The sequence below is a fragment of the Gobius niger genome, assembly GCF_951799975.1.
Source record: "Gobius niger genome assembly, chromosome: 6".
NCBI lineage: Eukaryota > Metazoa > Chordata > Actinopteri > Gobiiformes > Gobiidae > Gobius > Gobius niger.
The window spans coordinates 13,593,483-13,615,375 of record NC_136857.1 but is presented as its reverse complement, the minus strand read 5'-3'; the positions used below and the strand labels follow the sequence as shown (position 1 = coordinate 13,615,375).

At 39.2% G+C, this 21,893-nt stretch overlaps 3 protein-coding genes across 3 annotated transcripts in view; 1 reads left to right on the top strand and 2 right to left on the bottom strand.

The window, feature by feature from the left end:
* Window positions 1–21,893, bottom strand: part of znf740b (zinc finger protein 740b) — a 220,933-nt gene that overhangs the window by 9,560 nt on the left and 189,480 nt on the right. The window lies entirely within an intron of this gene.
* The window catches only part of LOC306964035 (rho-related GTP-binding protein RhoA-A-like), a 470,655-nt gene continuing 451,434 nt past the window's right edge, over window positions 2,673–21,893 (top strand). Inside the window, exon 1 of the mRNA XM_079557876.1 lies at window positions 2,673–2,685. The gene's annotated coding sequence lies outside the window, so the exon portion shown is untranslated. The remainder of the gene's footprint in view (window positions 2,686–21,893) is intronic.
* calcoco1a (calcium binding and coiled-coil domain 1a) lies at window positions 5,636–13,898 on the bottom strand. The gene is made up of 15 exons (XM_079558948.1): window positions 13,737–13,898; window positions 12,724–12,862; window positions 12,549–12,654; window positions 10,804–11,006; window positions 10,017–10,229; window positions 9,713–9,861; window positions 9,575–9,644; window positions 9,341–9,496; window positions 8,957–9,211; window positions 8,587–8,712; window positions 8,403–8,498; window positions 7,772–7,868; window positions 7,131–7,366; window positions 6,850–6,941; window positions 5,636–6,223 (listed from the first exon to the last, which is right to left on the bottom strand). The coding sequence occupies exons 2-15, from the start codon at window positions 12,853–12,855 to the stop codon at window positions 6,196–6,198; spliced, it is 1,959 nt and encodes a 652-aa protein (XP_079415074.1). The 5' UTR covers window positions 12,856–12,862; window positions 13,737–13,898; the 3' UTR covers window positions 5,636–6,195.

Below are 21,893 nucleotides of genomic sequence, written 5' to 3'. Positions count from 1 at the left end.
GATACCAGCATGTGACGCTGATGGATTACAAGAAGCACATTTGTCAAAGGAAAACAAGAGTACAGGGCAAAACCAAATTGAGTATGCTAATCTCTGTTATTGTGGTTATTGCATTTAAATATTGTTTCCATTTTCTTTTTCATTTTATGAATAAGTCCATGCATATCTATATAACTTTGTATGTTTTTGTTTTTATTTGTTATTCTGGTTTTATATATCCCTTTAGATAGGTTTTTCCTTTAATAAGATTTCCTGAGAAGATTTTCAGAGGGAAAGAAGGGTAATCAAAACGGTCTTGGTCTTCCTTAATAGGCTATGTTTAGCTGGGGTTTATGTGAGCGCTTTTGCTCAATGTGGATGTCAATGATAATCAGCATAGGGGACTATTGTTTTGTTACAGAAACACAATTCATTTTTTCAGGGAATCTGCATTACATTGTTTCAGCCAGCTTATGCTATCACTACGGAAAACGTGCCAAAGTACAGTAAGTCATCTTTGGAGAAATCACCACTCATTACTTCACAAACGTACGCACTAATAAAAATGTTCATGAACACACCCCCTTACTCTATTCTTAGTCGTAACAAGTGTGTGCCAACCTGACATTAAGGTCCAAGACAGAATCTTACACTTGACCATATATGTAGCACTTTTGAGATATTCAAGTAAGGCACACTTTGTTCCAAGAGTAGTTTTTGTGTGTGTCCGTTAACAGCAACATCTCTACAATCAAACTTTAAGCACCCTCTATTGATTGTTACATATTGTTACAAGGCAAAGCTCTCTCTCTCTCACACACACACACGCACACACACACACGCACACACACACGCACACACACACGCACGCACACACACGCACGTACGCACGCACGCACACACACACACACACACACACACACACACTGTCTTCCTTGTATTATGCAACACTCGAAAGACATATGCAAGAAGAGAAAACCAGGAAACTTTTTGGAAGACAATATGGAATCCAACTCAGGGCTTTTCATTAGGACCAAACCCTAGCAGCGCGCGTGCTAGAAACTGGCAATATTTATATGTGTATTTAGTTTTTGCTCAGCTCAGTTACCCTTTTGTGTACATAGAAGGTGACACAACAACAGGTTATCATCACCACCACCAATGCTGCCCAGCGTCCATGTGCTTGCACTGGCATTCATGCAGCAAACTGCCTTCTCATCCCTAAAGCCATTATATTTTTTATGTCTTTCTTGTGAATATCCCCACTTCTCTCAAAAAAGCAGCTCTGTGGAGGGTTATAGTATGTGTTCTCTTGATTCAATATCTTTATTGCCAAAATGTCTGGCTGGAAATGCACAGATGATACATACATCGTTTTTATTCTTCCTCTCTTCGAAGCAATACATTTATCTCTGTAGCAATGAGAGGTCCCATCTCACAAAACAGACATGTCTTGTCATTGTTGAGCGTGTGTAAAATATGTATGAATGCTGTTACGTTTTAGCCATGGAGTGAATGTTCTTGGTGCTGTCACACATGACCCCTGTGTGATCTCTTCATTGCTATCTCATTGTTATATTGTTTTTTTTGTTAGTTCATCATGGCCAAGAGAGTTACTCAAGTTTTATGTCAACTCTTGTCATACAAAGAAAAGCCATATAAACAGGCACAATAAATTTTTGAGATATTATAAAACATGTCTGCATTTATTTTGTGTGTATTTTTCAATATTTGGACTAACTAGCCATTCAGTCGGCTTTTTCTCTCTCTGGTCCCTGTGTCTATTTAAAAAGTGACTTGTCAATGTTTTTTATGATTAAATACGATGTTTTTGCTTATTTTGCTCTATAGAAGCCTATTGTTTACACGTCTCTAGAAATCAAAACAAAAACATTTTTGCTAATTTGTATATGTGTAATAGGCTGTGTTTAATATTTGCATACCAAATTTCAACATTGGAATAGTATAAACAAGCCAGTGCGATTAAGATACTGGCCAATGTCAATTTTGCTTATTCGTATTATGTCGAGCCCATTAGTCAAACTGGTGGAGGTTTTTTGTTTTGTTTTTTTAACACCAAAAGTACAAATTAATCTTATTGTTTTGAGGGGGATTCTGTTATTGCACAGCATTAGCCTACATGTCAGTTACACTACCCTTGATACATTGTACCTGCGAAATTTAGTACAATGTAATGTGCTGTGTAACAATTTGTAATAACTTGTACAGTGGTGCAAAAAAAGGTATTTGGCTGAAATCCAATAGGAAGTCTACGGGGAACTTACCAAATACTTTTTTGCCCCACTGTACCTATGGGTTAGATACACTATGGAATAATATGTATTTGTAGTTTGGGGGTACATAATGTAATAAGACCCTAAGCCCTAACCGTATTGTCTTATTACATTATGTACCTCAACAGTAATACTCATGATTCCATATTGTATGTGCTATAAGTACATGTTTTTATTGTTACAAAGCAGATTACAGGTAAGGTCAAGGTTGTGTAAAAATAAAGTGTAACCTTTTTTTTCCCCCCAAGCAGTTTTCCCTCAAACAATCATTCTCAGTAAATAAATGCTCATAAAGTACGATCAGCACTGCGATCTAGCGATGCCAACATAGACCAGTAGAGGGAGCTCTTGCACTGCTCCCCTCAGCAGAGACGCTCCTTCGTGCGCTCAGCTTGGAGGCAGCGAGCAGTGGGTGAGTCACAGAGGAAATGGGCGCCTGGGCCAGTAAATCACGAGCCCCTGCAGAGCAAGGACACCTGATAAAATATGCAGCGAAGATTTGCTCCTTTGGTGGTTTGATGGGTTCAGGTGAGGAGTAGGCTGTCCAACCAAAAGGGCGCATAGATAAAAATCACCACGGTTGAACTTTTTGCAGATATTTTTTATTTATTTATTTATTTAGTGTTATATACGTAAACAAGTGGCCTAGATATGTTTCTTCCCCCTTACATTTGCCAGGGATCAAAAGTTATTTATTGCGAAACAGTCATTGTTAGCTTGTGGTTCATGCCGATGTTTTCATTTAGGCTACAGGGAAAATAATAAACTTTTACTCACGTATAAAACAACAAAGACATGTGTGTACTTGTACTGTAAATTAAACAACTATCCCCTGCCTTATCTAAGAACGCTCCAAGTCATTCATTTTCAATAACAAGACTGTATCCTCTTAATGTTTGATTAGAGCTTATAAGACAAGCGCACCGCTGTTAGGAGCACCACCTTGGTTTTATGAATAGAGCCTCGGAAAGGCAGAATCAGAGGAGGGTGATAAACTCAGATGAGATTCTATCAATTATATGATTGCTTTAATTAACTATCATTAAAGGCAGATCAATAACACCAGACAGGGATTAAAATAAGGCCCATACATTATACACTATTTTACAAGGAACAATGAAATGGGCCTATATATCGAGAGGATGGTGTTGCCATGGAAACCACAGGGAGGGACGGGCAGTGCAGAAGAATAGGGATGTTTCATATAGCTTTCTCAAGCACTAAAATATCAGGGGACAGGGACCCCAAGGTTGCAACAACAACAACACAAAAATGCAACATGGAAAAAGAAGTACACATCACACTAGAAGGTATGCACAGGCTTTATTTTTATTCCAAACATCAACACATTGATGGAACACTATTTTTTTTTGCACAAGTCTACTTTGAACTGATGAATTGATACTTTCGGATCCCGTGTTCAATGAATAGTAAAGTGAAGCGAATATAAAGAAAATAAACCACTGCAATATTAAGCAATTTGTGATTTCAGTGAGGAGGGAAAGCAGTGCTGATTCTGTTCCTTTTGCTAAAAATCAGTTCAGTTTGTTTTGATCACAGATCTATGCTGTACATCTGATCGAAAAGGGTAAGACTTTGGGATGTGTGATGATGAGTAACCAGGGCTCATTGGAAAGCATTGATCCTCGCCTGCAATGCACAAATACCACTGTGTCTTTTGCGACAAATGCAGTGGCTCTTTGGAGAGTTGAGAATCAGTCAAGAGAGGCAAGCAGAGGTGACTGGAAGGTGAAGGGGGTTTTCAAGTACAGAGGACATAAATTTCATGTCTTCCCGTGTGCCAGCAGCCAGTCTTAAACAAAAGGGTATAGCGGATAGGGTAAAGGTGCCTAACTAGAGTAAGTGCCACCGGGAATGAAAATGAAAATAAACAGGTTGAGAATAGATAGAGATGGGGGGGACGTGGGCGTTGGTGTCATAAAATAATTCTGAGATGTATTCTGGCCTCTGGGTCTTCATATCTTTTACATTTCTAATTAAAAGAGATAAAGAGTGAGGGAGTCATCAATTCCACAGTGATTTCCCAGTTAAGGTTTTAGAGGGGGCTGTAAACTAGGCAGCCTGGCATCATTGATTTTATAATTAGCTATAGTCACCCCAGACTTAAGATGGAGGGAGTGTGAGACGGGAGACTGCAGCTTGAACAAAACAAGAACTGGACTAGTAATGCGGCACAGGGATGATGGTGCTGATAGGAAAGTTTGCCCTGAGGGAGAAGCCATAGACCGAAGAAACCAAAAAGGCAAGGAGAGAGAGAGGGAGAAAAAGAAAGAGTGTACGCATCACAGATACCGATGAGCCAAGAGGCAAAGGGCTGTAAAAGTGTGTGAAGAAATGTCAAAGTTAATTACCAGTGAAATGTCAAGGAGCAAAATGTTGCTATGATCTTTGGCCAGAAAAGACACATAAGACACAATTAGGATACGTAAACCATTTTATTATTTAGAACCCCCGACCACACCCTGTTACACGGCTGATAAGAAAATACAAGTATAACCTTGACACACAAAACCTCAAAATAAACCATAACAACTTTATTGCAGAGTGGGGCTGTGTCCTGACACAGAGCTGCAAAAATAACTTCCTCGGGACGTAAACCCAACGCTACACAAATAAGATACATGAGGTGTGAAATTCTCTTGAAAACATTAGTGTTTACATATAAATGCTGTTAAGACGTAAAATAAAATGATTTAAAATGTTTTTTTTTTAAATACTTTTATAAGGATATTTCAAAAATAATAATAATTTTTGTAGACATGCATCTTTGACAATAAAGTAATCAGAATACACACGGACAAAGCTTTGAATAATAGAAGAAAACAATTAAAACAGTGGACCTGTGTCTGACCTCAGGTATAATATGTATGAATATAATGTCCACTTTAAGATGTAGAAAACAATAAAGACTATGACTTACATGCTTATTGCAGAATATCTCACTTCATATATGATTAGAAATGCATTAGAAATGTTATCTGTATTGAATAAAAGTGGGAACTGTGCACCAAGCAATAAATTATACAGAAGCAAAGAATATAAAATTCATAAGTGAGGAGCTTATGTATATATATATATATGTCTATACTGTATATATATATATATATATATATATATATATATATATATATATATATATACATATAAAAGTTTTTTAGGCACAACTTGAGAAATGGTTATGAGAATAAGGATTTCAATATGAACAAAAGAAGTCACCACCAAAGCGACAAAAGTATTTGGACATTAAAAAGTCGAGCTTCAAAATTGTAGTGTTACTTTCATAATAATAATAATAATAATGATAATAATACATAATACATGTCTATTTAGTTTACCTTTGCTGTCAAGTTCAAGGTGTCTAGATTTGCTAGCTGCAACTGCAGAACAAGGTGTTTATGACGTTACTTTGTGTTTTGCATGAAGAGCTCCGACAGCTGTAGAATGTTAATGCAGAGTTTGCCATGATTTCAGCAGAGGCAGAGCCCAACACAAAACATCATAATTACAAAGCCTGTCGTGACTTCTAATCATCAACGTCATAAAAATGTCATAACATTCATCGTAAACCTCTCGACAAAGCAATGATTCAATAGAAAGCATTTTTGCAACAGCACAGGGAGATCAGACTAATCCAAATTCGAGTCTAAAAGCCCAGCTTTACATTGTGCTCACCAGAAATATAGTGTGGACTTTACACAACAAACAATAAAGGCAATAAGATGGCAGTCTCGGCATAAAGAAGGGTGATTGCAGATGTAGAGAATAAAATGCATATATTCATATTCCCTCTGTGTTGTGCTGAGTCGTGTACTGTATGTGCTGGTTACTGTGAATACTGCAGAGTCACACATTAATCCAGAAAGTTCTTTGTTGTCCCTTTGATCAGTGTTGAAGCCACTGGTTACCAAAGCGCTGTGTCAGCCAGATCACTGGAGAAAGACACAATGCAGAGAAGTTTAAAACAAAATTGAAAGAAACAGAGCGTTTTGTCAGAGAGAAGGTGAGACTGAAAGAGTAGATGAGTGGGAGAGTGAAGGCTTTAATGATGCTGAAAATTGGCCCGTGACTGCGCTACACCCCAGAGTTAAATCATCGCTACAGCTTGCTGTCAACTTATCTGTCCCCTTGTCCTCCCACTCTCCACCTCCCATGCCCCACTTCTGTCTCACCGTCTCCTCTCAACTTCTTTTACGACCACATATTCAAAACTTCCATCTTCCAGTCATTCTCACTCACTGCCCATAAATAATGTTGTCCGCAGGAGCTTTGAACTCTCTTGTATTCCTAAAATATTTGTTCTAAATGAAAGTAAAATGACAGAGGTGAAAAAGCCTGTCAGTTATTTACTTTGAGAATTTTCATCCCACAGTGCATTGTAATTATGCGAAGCAAATGTGTACATCAGTGAATGGCTTGATAAATTATGAAAAATTGTCAATTATTTATTTGCTATTGCTTTCTGAGGCGAACTTACACCGTTTGAAATGGTTTTATATGGGCTGAATACTTAAAGGAGCATTAAAATAAATACAGTGTGCGTGTGTTTTGGTTGTACCCAAGCAAAAAGTCTGCATGATCCGGCAGCAGGAGATCCGCTTCTTCTCCAGAACTACGTGTTAAACACTGCAGTCTCTCCGTTTCGTCCTCCTGAACACACCGACACACATGCACTTTGGACAAATATATGTAGCAGCTATTACTGACTAATAACCTTCAGTGCTGAGCCTAATTGCCTCTCGGCGATAATGTCTAACTGTGTTTTACTGATGGGCATAAAGACGTAACTCATTTTCACTATCAGCGTACAGTAATCGGACCATTTCATTTTAGTCTCACCGAATCGGAGCTGTGAGCCAGAGCGTCGGAGCCGGTTTGGCGGGGTGAGCAGAGAGGCGCTGGCTGGTTGATGACCACCGCACTTCTCTCACTGTCCCGCGGCGACTGTGGGGGGGTGGTCAAGAGCAGGGCCTCTGGCTGGCCATGCTCACACAGACTGTAGTGTCCAAGAGGTGCACTGAGGGGCTGCAGGGCCTCGGGGTTCTCGTCCTCAGAGTCAGACAATGAATCCATGGCTAAAGATGAATATGGAAATGATATTATTTGATTGTTTTTAGTTAGGCATTTTATTGCTATGTATTGGTTTATTTACAATTCATTGCTTTTCATTTATCTTTTATGGTGTCATATTTTGTTTTATGAAGAAGTGGAGATAAATAGCTTAATATCAGTAGACACTCTGGACATCATTTCTTTTTTTTAATCCCTTTTATCAACTATTAATTATTTATGTTTATAAAAGGTTTTGGTTGATTTGGATAAGAATAATTCATTTCCTAACTTGCATATTAGTTGATCAAATAGGCTATTACTCTAGAACCATAAACTCTTTCACTCAGTTGGATCAATACAGTCTACAGTGTTATTGCTTGAAATGTTCAGCTGTTTTATTGTCCACACAGGCATTGTGTTGGACGCACCGACAGAGGAGAGCAGGGAAGCGCTCCACTTGGCACCGGTCGCTGTGGTCACTGCTCCCATCTTCTGCTCCAGCTGACAGATGTACTCCATCAAGTCCTTAAGTAGAAAATACTGTTACTGTACCACACACAGGGGCACGCCATTTGTCATGGCTCCAGCCGGCATTACCCTCATCACCCTAGCCATGTTCGGTCCTCTGATTGCACTAAAATCATGTGCACAACAAACACATGTGCACAACAGTGGATATTTACTATAGACACAATAACCGCTAGAAATGCACACAGTAGTTTGATTTATCACTCAAAAGCTAAAAGTCACCCACAAAAAAAGGGACACATCTGAGCTGGACATGTTCACTGAACGTCTTTAGTGCCAGCAAAATGTGACACTGCACAGAAAACAAGGAGTCTAAACAACATCACCACAGGCTGCCCTGGATTTTACTGATTTATACAGCTCCATAAACTATTTATATTGCGCCGTAACAGCTCAGAAGGGAGACACCAGAACAGGATTTCTAAAACCAATGGTATGCTCAGTATCTTTGTACCTGCAGTCTTATAACTTATAACATTATTTGCCATGTCCCAAACTGTAATTAAATAATAATAATCAAAAGACACTGACTTTTTTCTCTGCCTGTAGCTGCTCTTTCTCCTTCTGTGTGACCCTCAGACTAGTCTTCAGCTCCTGCAGCTCTCGACGTGTTTCGTTCAATTGTACCTGCAGAGAACGTCCAAAAATACAAATCAAGGCAGCTTGCACGGAGTAACGGTCTTTGTGTCTTTGTGTGTGTGTCTTGATATTTTACCCTGTTGCAGTCCCTTTCCCGTCCAAGCTCCACTTCCAGCTTCACTTTCTCCATTTTCTCCTCTTGCAGAGACTCCTCCATCTTCTGAATTTCTTCGTGTAGTTTTTCGATGCGTTCATGGTCCTTCTATTGAGGTGGGAAAATCACAGCAAATCAAGGCAAGTTTAGTTTATTTGTCGAGCACTAGTTGTGCACTAAGTAATTCAAAGTGCTTTGCAGAGAGAGGAGGTGTCTTAAAAGTACAAATACAATTAATAAAACAAATATTACCATAAACTAAATTCAAAGTGGAGATATAATTCAGTTGTCATATGTTTAAATAAATCTTGTTTTTCTGTGCTCAGACACTGTCATTACACAACAGCATTACCTCAGAATTTCGTTGAAGACTTTGTTTCTCATGGGCCCACTGGGCTCTCCCCTCTCTGAGGGCCAGACTAAAGTCTGCCAGCTGAAGAGTGAGCTGTGCAGCCTGCAGACGGGCCTGGTGCAGCTCTGCCTGGCCCAGGTCTCGCTGGGTCACCATGGCACTCAGGTCATTCCTCAGTCCCTCTGCAGTGCGCTCACTCAGAGCCAAACGCTCCCGTAAGCTCCGCATTTCCTTTATGGCTGCCTCGCTCTCCGCCTGGTCAAAAATGGACAAAGATTGTCAACTTACCATTATATTGTTAGGTACATACATCAATCTTCACAATTAAAGACTGCCAACAAGCTGGCTAAATATCTAGCATTATAAATGTTGTTTGTTTCATACCTCTTTTCTATGGGCAGTAGAGAGCTTTTGGGTGAGGGTAGAGATGGTATTTTGAAGCTGAAGAATACTAGTATCTCTTTGAGCCAATGAGTTTCTTAGGCCTTGAAACTCTTTGGACAGACTGCGCAGCTCGGCTTCTGTTTGTTCCAGCTTGATCTAAATGAGAATAAAGTCAGTTACAGACAAATATACAGAAAATCTAAATATTTTTTGTGAAGCTTGTGATTTTTATACCTGAAGATTTATTTTTTCACTTTCTTCTTCTTTCTTCTGAAGCCCCGCTCTCCTTGATCGTTCTTTCATCCTGTGAACAAATACATCAACAAAATATACAAAAACAATGAATAAAGCAATAACAAAAACATTTCTGACCTCTCCAGTTCTATCTCTCTTTCCACTGCCCTGTCTGTCAACATTTTGAAGTCATCCTCCAGCTCTCTGATCCGCTGCTCACACATGTCCTTTGCCTCCAACAAAGCACTTTTCTCTTGAAGCAGGGATTCTGCCAAAGCTGCCTCCTTCTAAAGAAATGACAAATAGCATAAATATTTTAAAAGCTCATATGTTAAGAATGCTTTACTTGTACAACATTCGATTTCACGATCAGGGAAAATTATTTATTTTAATTGTCTTAAACACAAACAGTGCAAGTAATTGTATTAATTTTCCGTCTAACCTTTTGCTGCTCCTTCATCTCATTCAGTTTGTCTTGTGCTTGCTCCCGCTCCCCCTGTAGTCTGGCAATTTCCATCTCAAAATCACTGCATCGCCTGTCCCAGGACTGCTTTGCCTTTTTGTACTCGTCCCTTTCCCTTTCTCTCAACTGGTTTGTTGCTTCTTGAAGTTGTAGCAGCTCTGAACGCTCATGCAGACATTCTTGCAGGCGACTCTGCGAAAATCAACAACAATTGTTTGGTGAACAGAACATGAAAGCATTGCTAGCAGCATATCTAGGATGCACACTTAAGAAGTTAAACAGCACCACTGCTGCCATGAGCTTCCTAAATGGACATACCATACCTCATTCGAAAGCTTAGAACCTCCAAAATTTAGTCACAGAGCTTTAACTAATGGTGGACCTGCACTAGCACTAATTAGTTGATTGGGGCAAGTACAGGGATTGTGTGAGTGAGATATGGTTCTTTTAGATTTATAGCAACCATAGGATGTGGCTAAAGTGTCTGCTTTCTGATTGAATTATCGGCTCAAGAACCAAAAAACAAAATGTGTGAACAACTTTCGCATCAAGAATTATGTTTTGTAATTGTGTACAAATCAACATAACAGTTGTTATCAGTAAACTAAATCCTTGATTTGAACATGTTTACCTTATATCTGGGGACACAGATAGCCTATCTGAGATAGGTCATCATTCTAAAATATTTACAAAAATCTCAAATACCCATTAACGTAGGAACAATCAAATATACACAATGCTTTGTTGTCATCTTATGCCTGCCCACCTGTAACAGTTCAGCCCTGGGCACAACCAGCAGCATATCGTTTCCTTCTCCCTCTGCATGGGGCTCTTCTTCAAGGGTCACCAGGTCTTCAAGGGGTTTTGGGGCAGAAAAAGTGAATGTGGGGCTGCGGGAGCACACCTCACCTTTTGCACTGATGTACACAAACTCATACTGTTGAGGGCTGGCTCTAGGCAAGTATGAAGCTGTTAGAGGAAAACCACAGTCAGAAAGAAAGTCTTTGTAGCATAACATTTATAACAAAAGTGTGTTTTAAAATATGGGCCATATCTTTTCTGTCATTGTTTAGTCTCTAAACAATCACTCTGTTTAGTTTCTATCAGAAAATAGTAGGCCTATCATTCTACAAAGAACACTGGGAAAGTTATAGCCTACAGGATGTCGCCACTGAGTTTAGGACGCACGGTTTCCTGTTAGGTGAGACAGGCCTGCTCTTTTATAGGGTAGACTTGAGCCAGTTTAAACTTTAAATGTAACACTTTTGTATCCACTAAATCAACATGTTATTGACATTTATTGTAATTTTTCCAATACACATATTTGTATATTTGTTTTTCTAAAGAAACGTCCAGTCTATGCTAATGTTATGGCTAACCAAAGGCCAACAAAAGTTTGCCTTTATATTATACGTTGTTGCAAATACTGAAGAAGTACAATGATTAACCCCGCCTGTTTTAAGAGTCTGACACGATCACACGGGCACTTTACAAAAATGTGTTGTATGTCTTTCTATGACAAAACATCCAATTGGAAGCCAAGACAAATCGACAGAATGAGGGAAACAAACGAGCCGTCTCTATTCTTATTGATCTTTTTTAGTCCAAGATGTACAAAGTCTGAAAAACGAAACCGCCGGATTTCCCTGACTCAAAGACACTGTCGTATTATATTTCAATTATGGGACTTTGTAAATGTAAACTAGAATCAGGATGCTTTTCAGGTGATCACAATTCAGAACAAAATATCAAAATAAAACTAGCACAAAACAACACAAATCTTCAGCATCCAGTTAAATATAAGCCTAAAAACTAGATTTAAGAAGATCTAAGAACTAGATAGTTTTTCACTTGGCTACTAGGCTACTTTACTGCTACTTTCTTCTGGATTCTTGGGTTGTTTTAACTCCAAGGCAAAACTGAAAAAACTGCATTAACCAACTTAAGCCTAAACCTGCTACCTTGTGTTTTAATCTTGTTTAACTGTTACGCTAGATTCATTTCTGAGGTGTAAAGTTAATTTCTATATTAAGCCAGAATTCAATAATGTATTTGTTATAGATTTGTCTTGCTACGCTCCGGTGTTGGTCCTCCACCAGCCGGACAGAACTGCAGACGCCTCTCAATGTAAGTGCCCTATTTTCAGCAGTTTATATAGGCCTATACATACAAAATACACATTTTACTAGCCTCTCATTAAGTCATTGTTTGTGCAAATATCCTTTGCATTCTCTTCATAGAATCAAAAGGTTTTGTATAAATATTTGACATATTCACAGGAGTCAGTCATGTGTGAATGATCATGAGTAGTTCCAGTAGTTGCATGTAGTTTCATGGGTTTTAATGAGTGCATGGTTTTGACCTGAAGTAGCCCATGTTGTACAGGGTCCTGGGTGTATGGATTTTGATGGCAGCATTTTTATTTGGAAACGGCACAATACAAATTGATAAATTCAGTAATACATTAAGCACATGGATATAAACTCTTATATTGGAAGTGTCAATTATTACCCTGGAATTGCACACAGCAGTTGAACTCTGCGCCCTCTTCAAAGCCCTCATTTGGAGCAAGAGCCCAAACAAATGTGTTGTAGTCTTTCACCGAAGACCAACCAAGCTAAAAATATACATTGTTAAATTTAAGTGCATCAAAACCAACCATTTAAGTAATAATACGGTTACATACCTTAAAAAGCCCAATCCAATCTGTACTGGCCCAGGTGTGTTGTGATCTCACTGAATAGTGGCAATCGACTCTACTTTCAGGAAAGTAACTGCAGCTTATGTTCCTGAACTCCACTGGCCAAGTATTTTCCATTGCGGCGCTAAAAAGAGCAGAATGAATTCATGCTATACACAGGTAGTTAAACATGACTTAAGTTAACTCTAGTGTGTGTATAAATGGTGCGACCTTGACCCACACCTGTCACCATGGCTATTTTAAGGCATCTGCCAAACCAGTTGTTATTGTACACTGTCACGTGCACTTAAGGTGCATAGAGCCACCACAAGGCTTAAGCTGAGCTGACCAATACATAGTTCACATTTTTAAATAGCAGCAAACCAAACATTTCTAAGATTTCCAATTAAGGCCCACCTAGTCTAGCCCTTGAGCCAATGTCAACATTGTGAAGCCTGGAACATGACAGGCACATGGCACGTGCCGACAGCTGTGAAATACAGTATAAAGTAAAGGCATTGTATAACGACTAGATTTATGTAGCACGCACATAGCACTCATAGTACACTTAAGTCTTCTTACAACAGGGATTGCTACATTGTTCAGAAGTGGATTAGTAACTTTGTAGCACACTCTTTTTAGTGCCCGGGGGATGACGAGTTAAAAGTGGGAATTAAAAGTTTTGTTTTTTTTACACCTCAAACATAGTTATATTAGCTAGGAAACTATAAAAATTAGATCGTCTTTTAGTCGGCCACAAATAAACAGTAGCACTTTTTACAAGGCTCTTTATACACACGGCGAGGCTTGTGGCCCAACAGTAGCACATGTCGAGAGAGAAAAAACAAAACAAAGCAGAACATAAACATGCAAAGAGGTTTTGGCTGATGCGTTACTTTCACATAGACTTTAATGGATGTACAACATGTCCCAAATAGAAGCCATGCATGCTATGTGAAGTAGCTTTAAGTACGTGCTACTGAATCTGCGCACATTGTCGACAGTCTGTCATCTCTTACCTTTGTTGCTCGCTCTATAACAAAACGCGCATGCCTTTGATCACTCCTTAAAAATCAAACATCTGCTTAAAGGCACTTCGATATATGAGTGCGCTTACTTCTTTCAGCTTAGTTGCTCCACTAGCACAAAACAATAACAAAAACGTGATGCAAAACACAAAGCATGACAACCTCACTCCCCGAATGACTTGTGGGAAATGTAGTCTTGTATGCCATTGAAAAGACTTTCAGAGTGTCGTAGTAACAACTACATTTCCCACCGTTGAAGAAGACAAGCTTCATCAAAGGTAACACGACCGGGGGAGTTTTTGTGCAAAACGTTACAGGATCTCAAGTTTTTTTTTTTTTTTATGACAATAAGAAAGAAAAATCCCCACAACATTTGTAGTCGCTGCGTTTTAGCCTTTATGTTTTGCCATGTGTTCATTCATAGCCTTTCTGGCTTAACTGAAATCCGTTAATGATCTCTGCACCCGCAGAGCCAATTTTGAGTTGACACATTTATATTGAAGACTTTTGAGCTTTAATGTAAAAATAGACCCCCCTCCTTGTGCCACATACATGCTCGTGACGGACGCGCAAACCCAGCCGTGGGAGGGTGGTTGATGCAGTGCTGGACAGCAGATGGCAGTATACCATCTTGAAAAAAGTGTTATGCATTGTCTGTAACACTAAAGCACAGCCTTCTCTAATGCATTATTATAGAAACAACCTGAGGTGTGCATGGACTTGTGAAATGTGGCCTATTGCACAAATTTAGTTTAGATTACACAGATAAAATTTAGATGATCGATAATAACTAGTAAAACAAGTAAAGAAGAGTACTACAATGCAGTGTGTCACTGCACAGGGGGTGTGAATGGTGCAGTACTTCTGCTCATGATTCAGTAATATTGCTACAGCCCCATGAGGCAACTCCTGTAGTGATATTGGGCTATACAAAAACAATTTGATTTGATTAATGTCATGTAGCCTGATGCTTGTAGTTCATTTGGACAAAACTGTGTTTACTCTGTGGCAAACATCTTCTGTTTATCTCTTTTCTTCTCAGCTGGGGTTTCTATAATTGTGTCTGTCCAGTTTAATTGATTTAGCGAATACTCAAGGACATTTAGTTTTATTGTAATTTGTTAGACGTCCATTGGGACAGGTGTTGCAAATGAGGCTAGATTTCAAACACTGTGATTCCAGCATTAGGCAAGACAATTTTATTTATAAAGCACATTTCACACACAAAGCAAAACAATGTGCTGTACTGAGAGAGAACGCAAATTCGCCAATTAAAAACCAATGTACAAGAAACACGTGCATTAAAATAGAATCATGTACATTAAAATCTGCTAGATCCTCCTATAATTCCCTATAATACAATCAGATTAAAGCATTTAACAGTAAATCTCTACTCTCATTTAGATAGATAGATAGATAGATAGATAGATAGATAGATAGATAGATAGATAGATAGATAGATAGATAGATAGATAGATAGATAGATAGATAGATGTATTCTTTATCTTCCAATCATTTGAAAAATTATGATTTATTGTCTACGGATAAAAATACTTTTGGTTTGAAACAGACCAAAGTGGCTCTTTTGAAGGTTCCAGTAGATGATCTGTATTTATGTACCCGTCTATCAGATAAACAATAAATACATTATTATGAAATGAGACAGTCAACCAAAACGTGGTGTGGGTCTATTTAAAACAACCTTGTCTGAAAAGTTGCAGTTGTAGTTTCACATGTCGAACTACATCATGTCTTTCCTGAATAGAGGCTAAATTGAAAAGATATTTGAGGTTGCATGGGAGATCCTCTGTGATCTCCCCGTGCTTGAGTATAGGTTTCCTCTGATTGCTCTGGTTTCCCTTGTACTAAAATCATGCATAACAGGCCAGGATGAATGTGGGTTCGTGAGTGCAAATGTGGGAAAAATGATGCACCTTTGACCATGGCTACAATGCGATGAGTTGTATTTATGACATGCACTGTCTCGACTGGACCAAATAAACAAATATAAATTAAGCAAGGTATAAAGTATAACTTGCATGATTCTTTATGCCTGTGGAATTCTGTCATCTGCACAACTGTTTAATTCTCCAAGAGAACAAAATGGTGCAGCTACAGAATGCTCCTACAATTTTATTACCTATACGGTGGTCTGCCTAAACATGACTTACCACATGTCTCATCGAGAGGGAATGGCAGGTAGGCCTATGTGTCACTCGTCATAAATTGCAACTTGCCTTCAGCGGTCACCGAAGAAGCCTCAAATGGGATTATGACCTTCTGTTGCGTTGGTACAGCTAAGAATTGTGAGCAAATGTACATTTTATTACAGACACATTTCACAGAATCAAAACAATTCCACACTTTTGGATCAAATTTATTATGCATACCATTCCACTTCACAAACAGAGTATAATAATTAAGACAGTGTTAAACAAAATGAATTCACTTAGAGAAAAGCTCCAATATCCAGACGAACGAATGGCTGAAAACAAAGAAAGCCGCAGTAGTGCCTAGAAGGAGGGATGGGGGACAGAGGTATTTAGTATGCACGGCCAAACTGCCCCATCTGCTTAGCGCAGCAGTCCCTGTCGTATAACTGTCTACAGGCCGTGGGCCACATAAAGAATGTCTCAGATTTGATGTAATTCCGCAAAATTAATGACAGCTTAACTCGGTATAGGCCGTGAGGGAATGATTAGTGTTTGATCGTCCATCTGATCAGATCCCTGGTTGGCTCCTGGAGAGATGCGCTTTTATATGTGAGCATGCGGATATGGCTGCAAACAGATACACCTTTCCAAAAATGTTCTAAGCTACCCGGCTCCAGTTTATATCCCTTTTGAGGGATTTCCAGATCTCTTGACACAGCCAGGCAACATCCTGTTAAACTTTGTGTTGTGATACATGACATCAAAACGAACCGCTAGTGATGCGCCGGCTCCATGTCCCAGTAGAGGTGTGATTGTGTACCAGGTCGTTTTATATCAGCCTCTGCAGTATTTCAAAGGAAAGTGGGACAAGCAACATTCAATTTAGAGAGCTCAGAGGTTGCACTTTGACCTTTTACAAGCTAATGCTTTATAGCAGCTGTGACTGGAATTGGGTATTAGTTTTTAAAAGAGATGGGGATTGGATTGAAAATTTAAGTGTAGAAATTGATCCTGGATTGTTGGACTGAAATAAGGTGAATTCCTCTCTCCCTCTTAATTCAGTGCACCTCAGCTGACCCTGCCCCCCAGGTTGTTGGTCTTTTGGCCTTTTGGGATTACAAGCAAAGAACAGAAGGCATATAGTTTTTATAGGTAAGCTTGATTTGTCTCTGTGTGCTAGCAATATTAAAAATCAAACTGGTTATACATCAGAGGCAGTCGGTCTGCTGTCTTTGCTTTTTATGTAATTTGAAGTTGTCAAATATTCAATTGACAATTAATGTGAGCTGATAAAGACAAGTGATTTAAGATCCAGCTTCCAGTTTCTTGAACAGGTAGAACAAAGGAGATGCACATTTGTAGCTGTTTTACTTGTTGAGCTACTCTTCTCCAAACAAGTCTTGTCTAGAGAGATGTTGTTTTCAACTCTACCATTTGATTTTGCTGAGTTGCAGTAGCACAGCCACTATCCCATCTGACTATTATTGCTTTGGACACAGCATGGAAACCTCATTCAGCAATGGCTTGGGGTGGCTTCTGTATCTGCCAACACAGATTGTGGGACAGATTGGCAATCCTTCACTGTGTATAGATACTGTTTTCTTTCACCGAAAATGTGGGGCATTATAACAAATGGCTTCCAAAAAACTCCATTAAAGTTAACAAAAAACTCTTGCATCTGTTTTGATGTTAGCTCTGTTCCAGTTTAATTGTAGCTGAGCTCATTATCCCCTCTTTGCGTTCCCCATTCGTCTTAATATTTTCCATTTCCTTCCTTGTTCCATAACGTCTTTCAAAGCATTTGCCTTGCGTGTGTTTCAGCCGCCTCTAGAGCTGACATCTTCTGTTTTCCTTTTATTCTGCCTCCTCCTTGGCCCACCCTCTACCCCCACATCTTTCTCTGTCTACTCCTCATTTTATATTTTTGGCTGAGCTGTAGACCTTCCTTAGTGCGGTGACCTTTCTGGCTTTAAATTAAGCCCCGCTGTGGCATGCCTCTCTTCATAGACCGCCAGTTACGAGCCATCAGAGAATCGCAAAAAAAATAACGATTCTGATGAAATGGTCCTTTTTAAAAAGCTCTCACAAATTCCTTTTACATTTTCCTCCATCTACCCTTTTTGAGTCAAATTAACATGTACACACTAATGAGAAACATCCTAAGCAGTGCACTATGTATTAATGTGTGTGGAACTGATCAAAACCATGAATTGGATTCATTGATCAAATTAGTCTTAAATATAGCTATTGTTGCAAAAATTGTAGCATACCAGGCAACATATTTTATTATATAAGATCAAACTTCATTGATCTCAAAGTGGAGAAATTCACATATCAGATTATATTACAGATCTCAATAAACAGAAACATTGAATACAGAGAATATAGACAACGGTACAATAATTGAGCAGTTAATATCTTAGCCTTTTTGTCACATGACAAAGACAACAACCAAAGCTGTGACTTTCAGAATAACAGAGCTGCAGGATATTACACTCAACTGGTTTTCTCTACTTAACAGATTGGCCATATCTACCAAAGTGCATGCTCAAGACAGCCTTGAATTTTAATCTAGCCATCTCTACATACTCTTAACAGCAAAGATGATTTCCCTCAAGGTGTTCGTAGCCTTGGTAACCAATGAATTATGGCTGGTCCAGTTAAAACATGTGTGGTATTACCCCATTCCAGGGTGTGTCCTCCTGTATGTCTATGAATCACAGATTTCATCAGTCTCTTGCTCTCTGGCCCCTCCCCCATTGCACCTAGTCCCTAGGGGCGTTTGTCTGGGATCTGCCAGGCTCATCAGTGGAGGAGAGGAGAAGGCTAACTGGGAGGCTGTCCTGGCTGTAAATCTGACCAGAGGGAGTGAAGCTGCAATGGATGCACATCACACAGTTTGGTCAAACCTACACAAGGCTCTCCAACATGCACAGGCAAACACCCCAGATGAACTGCACTGTCGCTCAGGTGCTCACCAAACACCTTCAGACTAATCAGTCAGACCTGTCTAAACCTGGGAGCTCTGACAATTGTAACAACACATCATCAGAAGGGCAAAACAAACTGCTCCAAGCTGCTCCCAAGAACCTCTTTGTAAATCTCATAGAGAAAAATAGAAATGGATAATAATGATCAAAGAGTATCAAAGCTAGTTTGAAATTATACTTAATGGTTATGCTCTCTAAGTGCAGAGTAAAAGGCAGAAACTATTCTTGGTTTGGACTGCACTGCAGTGGGTGGAGCCCCTGCTCATACATACATTTTGCTGGATGTGATACAATTCTATACACATCGACACACACCCTCCCTCTCCTTATTTGAGAAATAAGCATTTTTACAGAGTTTGAGCTGTAAAAGGAGAGGAGCAGATAGCCCATAAATCTAGCCATAAAAACGTTAAGTTGTCAGAGGTGCCATCAGCTATCAATCGTGTGCGGCAAGCTGATGAAGGGGAAATAGGTGATAAAAAACAGCATTTTAGGGAAATTATGTCCAGTCTTCCATTTGCGAAGTGCTGCAGTCGCATCACGGCAGAATCTTAATCACTAGCTGGTGTGGCCTGGGACTGTTGCTCGGTGTGACAGTGAGGAGGAGCTCACCCTGGTGGGATGGTGGGGTACGGAGGATACTGGTAAGGGTGGGGGAGTGGGAGCAGTGTTGTAGAAAATTATACAACTGGCATAAATCACTTCTGCACAACCATTTTTCTCTCTCCCTTAATTTCTCACTTCCCCTTCCTCCCTGGGCTGCCGACCATCTCTGCCCACGTTTCTCCTTCATGGCTGTGCATCCACTGCTCCTCATTTGCACTCCCACTGCTGCTCACACTAAACTACTGGCGCTGTGCCCTGTCTTCAGTTTTGTACTGGTCACCCCCAGCTCCCTCGTCATTCATCTAAACTTCATTTCACTGCGGTTTGTTTACATGCTTTATTGATCTCCTCTTTGTTGCTTTCCAGGGATTTATCCCCTGCCCATGGATCTGTATTAGTGCACCTTGAGATTGACTTCCCTCTGAGATGGGTCAGTTATAGTCTCTTTGGAATAAAAGGAATTGCTATCCAGCCTGCATCTCATTCCATATATTACCAGGCACCATCTCAACAACATTGATCATTTGTGTTACAGTGCTTTCAATTATCATAGACTATGGTAGGCCACATAGTCTCTACAAAAGGAAAACAAAAATATGAAGCAGACTAAATTGGTAGCCTACGACAAATTGTAATTCATGCAAATAATAATAATAATAATAATCATTCAATTGAGTGACATTTTTACTCCCAATTATTAACTAAAATGATTACAATTAGAATCAAATGTGCCCCATATAGTCTCAGCACACATCTGTGGAAAACTGTTGCAGCATCTGCACACATAATCTTTAAATCGGTAAAAGTCTATTAGGCACTATAATGTAAATGGTTGTTCAGTCATTTGTACTGGAGAAAAGATGAATTCTTAAATACTTTAAAATGGATGCAGAGATGCACCAGCTCTCTCCTGTCTCCAAATAGTCAGGAAAAGAAGTTAAAGAGAACAGAAGGCTGAAAAGTGTACAGTTTGGGTGCTAAATCTTTATTTTATTATCCAAATGACTAGTTTGTTTTACCAACACTGTTTTAATATTTGTGAATCCTCAAAAATCAGTTGTGTAATGGCTGATGATCACGCAATGACAAAATAGCGCTGTTTTATGCAGGGGCGCAGATAGGTTTTTGAAACTGGGGGGGACAAAGCTGCTCAGGCATGACAACCTATCAAACTTAATTGCCCATCATTGCAAGACAATAATGCGTATTGGTACGGTTTCTAATCACTCACCAAGCATGCCACATGACGTATGAAAAAGCAGTTTTATTTAAACATGAACTGACTTTAAGTGCACAGATTCTTTATGTAAACCAAAATAGCAGGCTGTAAAAACACACAAACACGAACAGCAAAGCCTACATGTATACAAAAATACATTTGTAAATAAGTACTACTCTACATGACTTTTCAATAAATGGCCTCAAATGCAGAAACAGATTAAGTGAAGGATCCAAAAACCTCTCTCCTGTAGGCCTAATGCCTACAAAGATCGATTCTGGACTATTTCAGGACTATTAGAAATATTCTGGAATAGCCTAATGTGTCTGCAAGATAATAAGCCAACAGGCTCAGTCATTCAAATTCAATGGAGGTTCAATAGGTAGGCTGGGCTAGGCCAAATGCCAACACTGATTCACCTTAAATTGAACACATGTCAGTCTAAATTATTTTATTAAATTTTATTAAATTATTTAGAGCGCAATGTGTTCAATTTAAGGTGAATCAGTGTTGGTGTTTGGTTAAGATAGCCTAATTATTATAGGCTATAAATAGGGCCTACTTAGACTAGGGTACGAAATACTACTAGGCCTACTATAAATACTACTTGTATAAAAATATTAACCATGTCAAGTTCAGCTAAGACCTCAGTCACGATATCTGAGTCTGACTGAGCGTTATAGTTAAAATTACTAAGTTAAAATGATCACGTTAGCGTCAGTGGCATTTGCAGACATGATTCCAATTTCCAAAAACTCATTTCAGGGAGATTCTTATCGACTGATACCCCCGACAAACAAAACAGCATTAGTGTTAAAACATTTGTATTTTCATGCCCTTTCATATTTTCTGCAGGGCGTCCTAGTAAGTGTGCTCGCGCAATCTTTGAAGTATTCCACGCATGTCGCACGAGTCCAACCAAAAATGACAACCAAAAATGCAAATTGATACCGTAATTAACAGTTTACTTACAGTTGTTACTTTTTGGAAAAAGGATGCAATTGTTTTTTGCTTCTTCGGCTTGGATGGCTTCATCATTCAGCGTTGGTGTTCTGAGAGCAGTCCCCCAACTGATGCCTGTCATGTAGGCTACGCGCCCTGGGTAACCGTGGAAACCATGCTCGAGACGTAAACGCCAGACCGGATTACTTTTAGACAAGATTAAAATAGAATATCTACA

What these genes read in the sequence shown, in the direction of transcription:
- calcoco1a (XM_079558948.1), bottom strand. Translation starts at nt 12,855, where the DNA reads ATGGAAAATACTTGGCCAGTGGAGTTCAGGAACATAAGCTGCAGTTAC. An exon ending in GTCTTCAACGAAATTCTGAG is followed by an intron (nt 8,713 to 8,956) that starts GTAATGCTGTTG and finishes CCACCTCAATAG; the next exon opens with AAGGACCATGAACGCATCGA. An exon ending in GGGAAAGGGACTGCAACAGG is followed by an intron (nt 8,499 to 8,586) that starts GTAAAATATCAA and finishes CGTTCTCTGCAG; the next exon opens with GTACAATTGAACGAAACACG.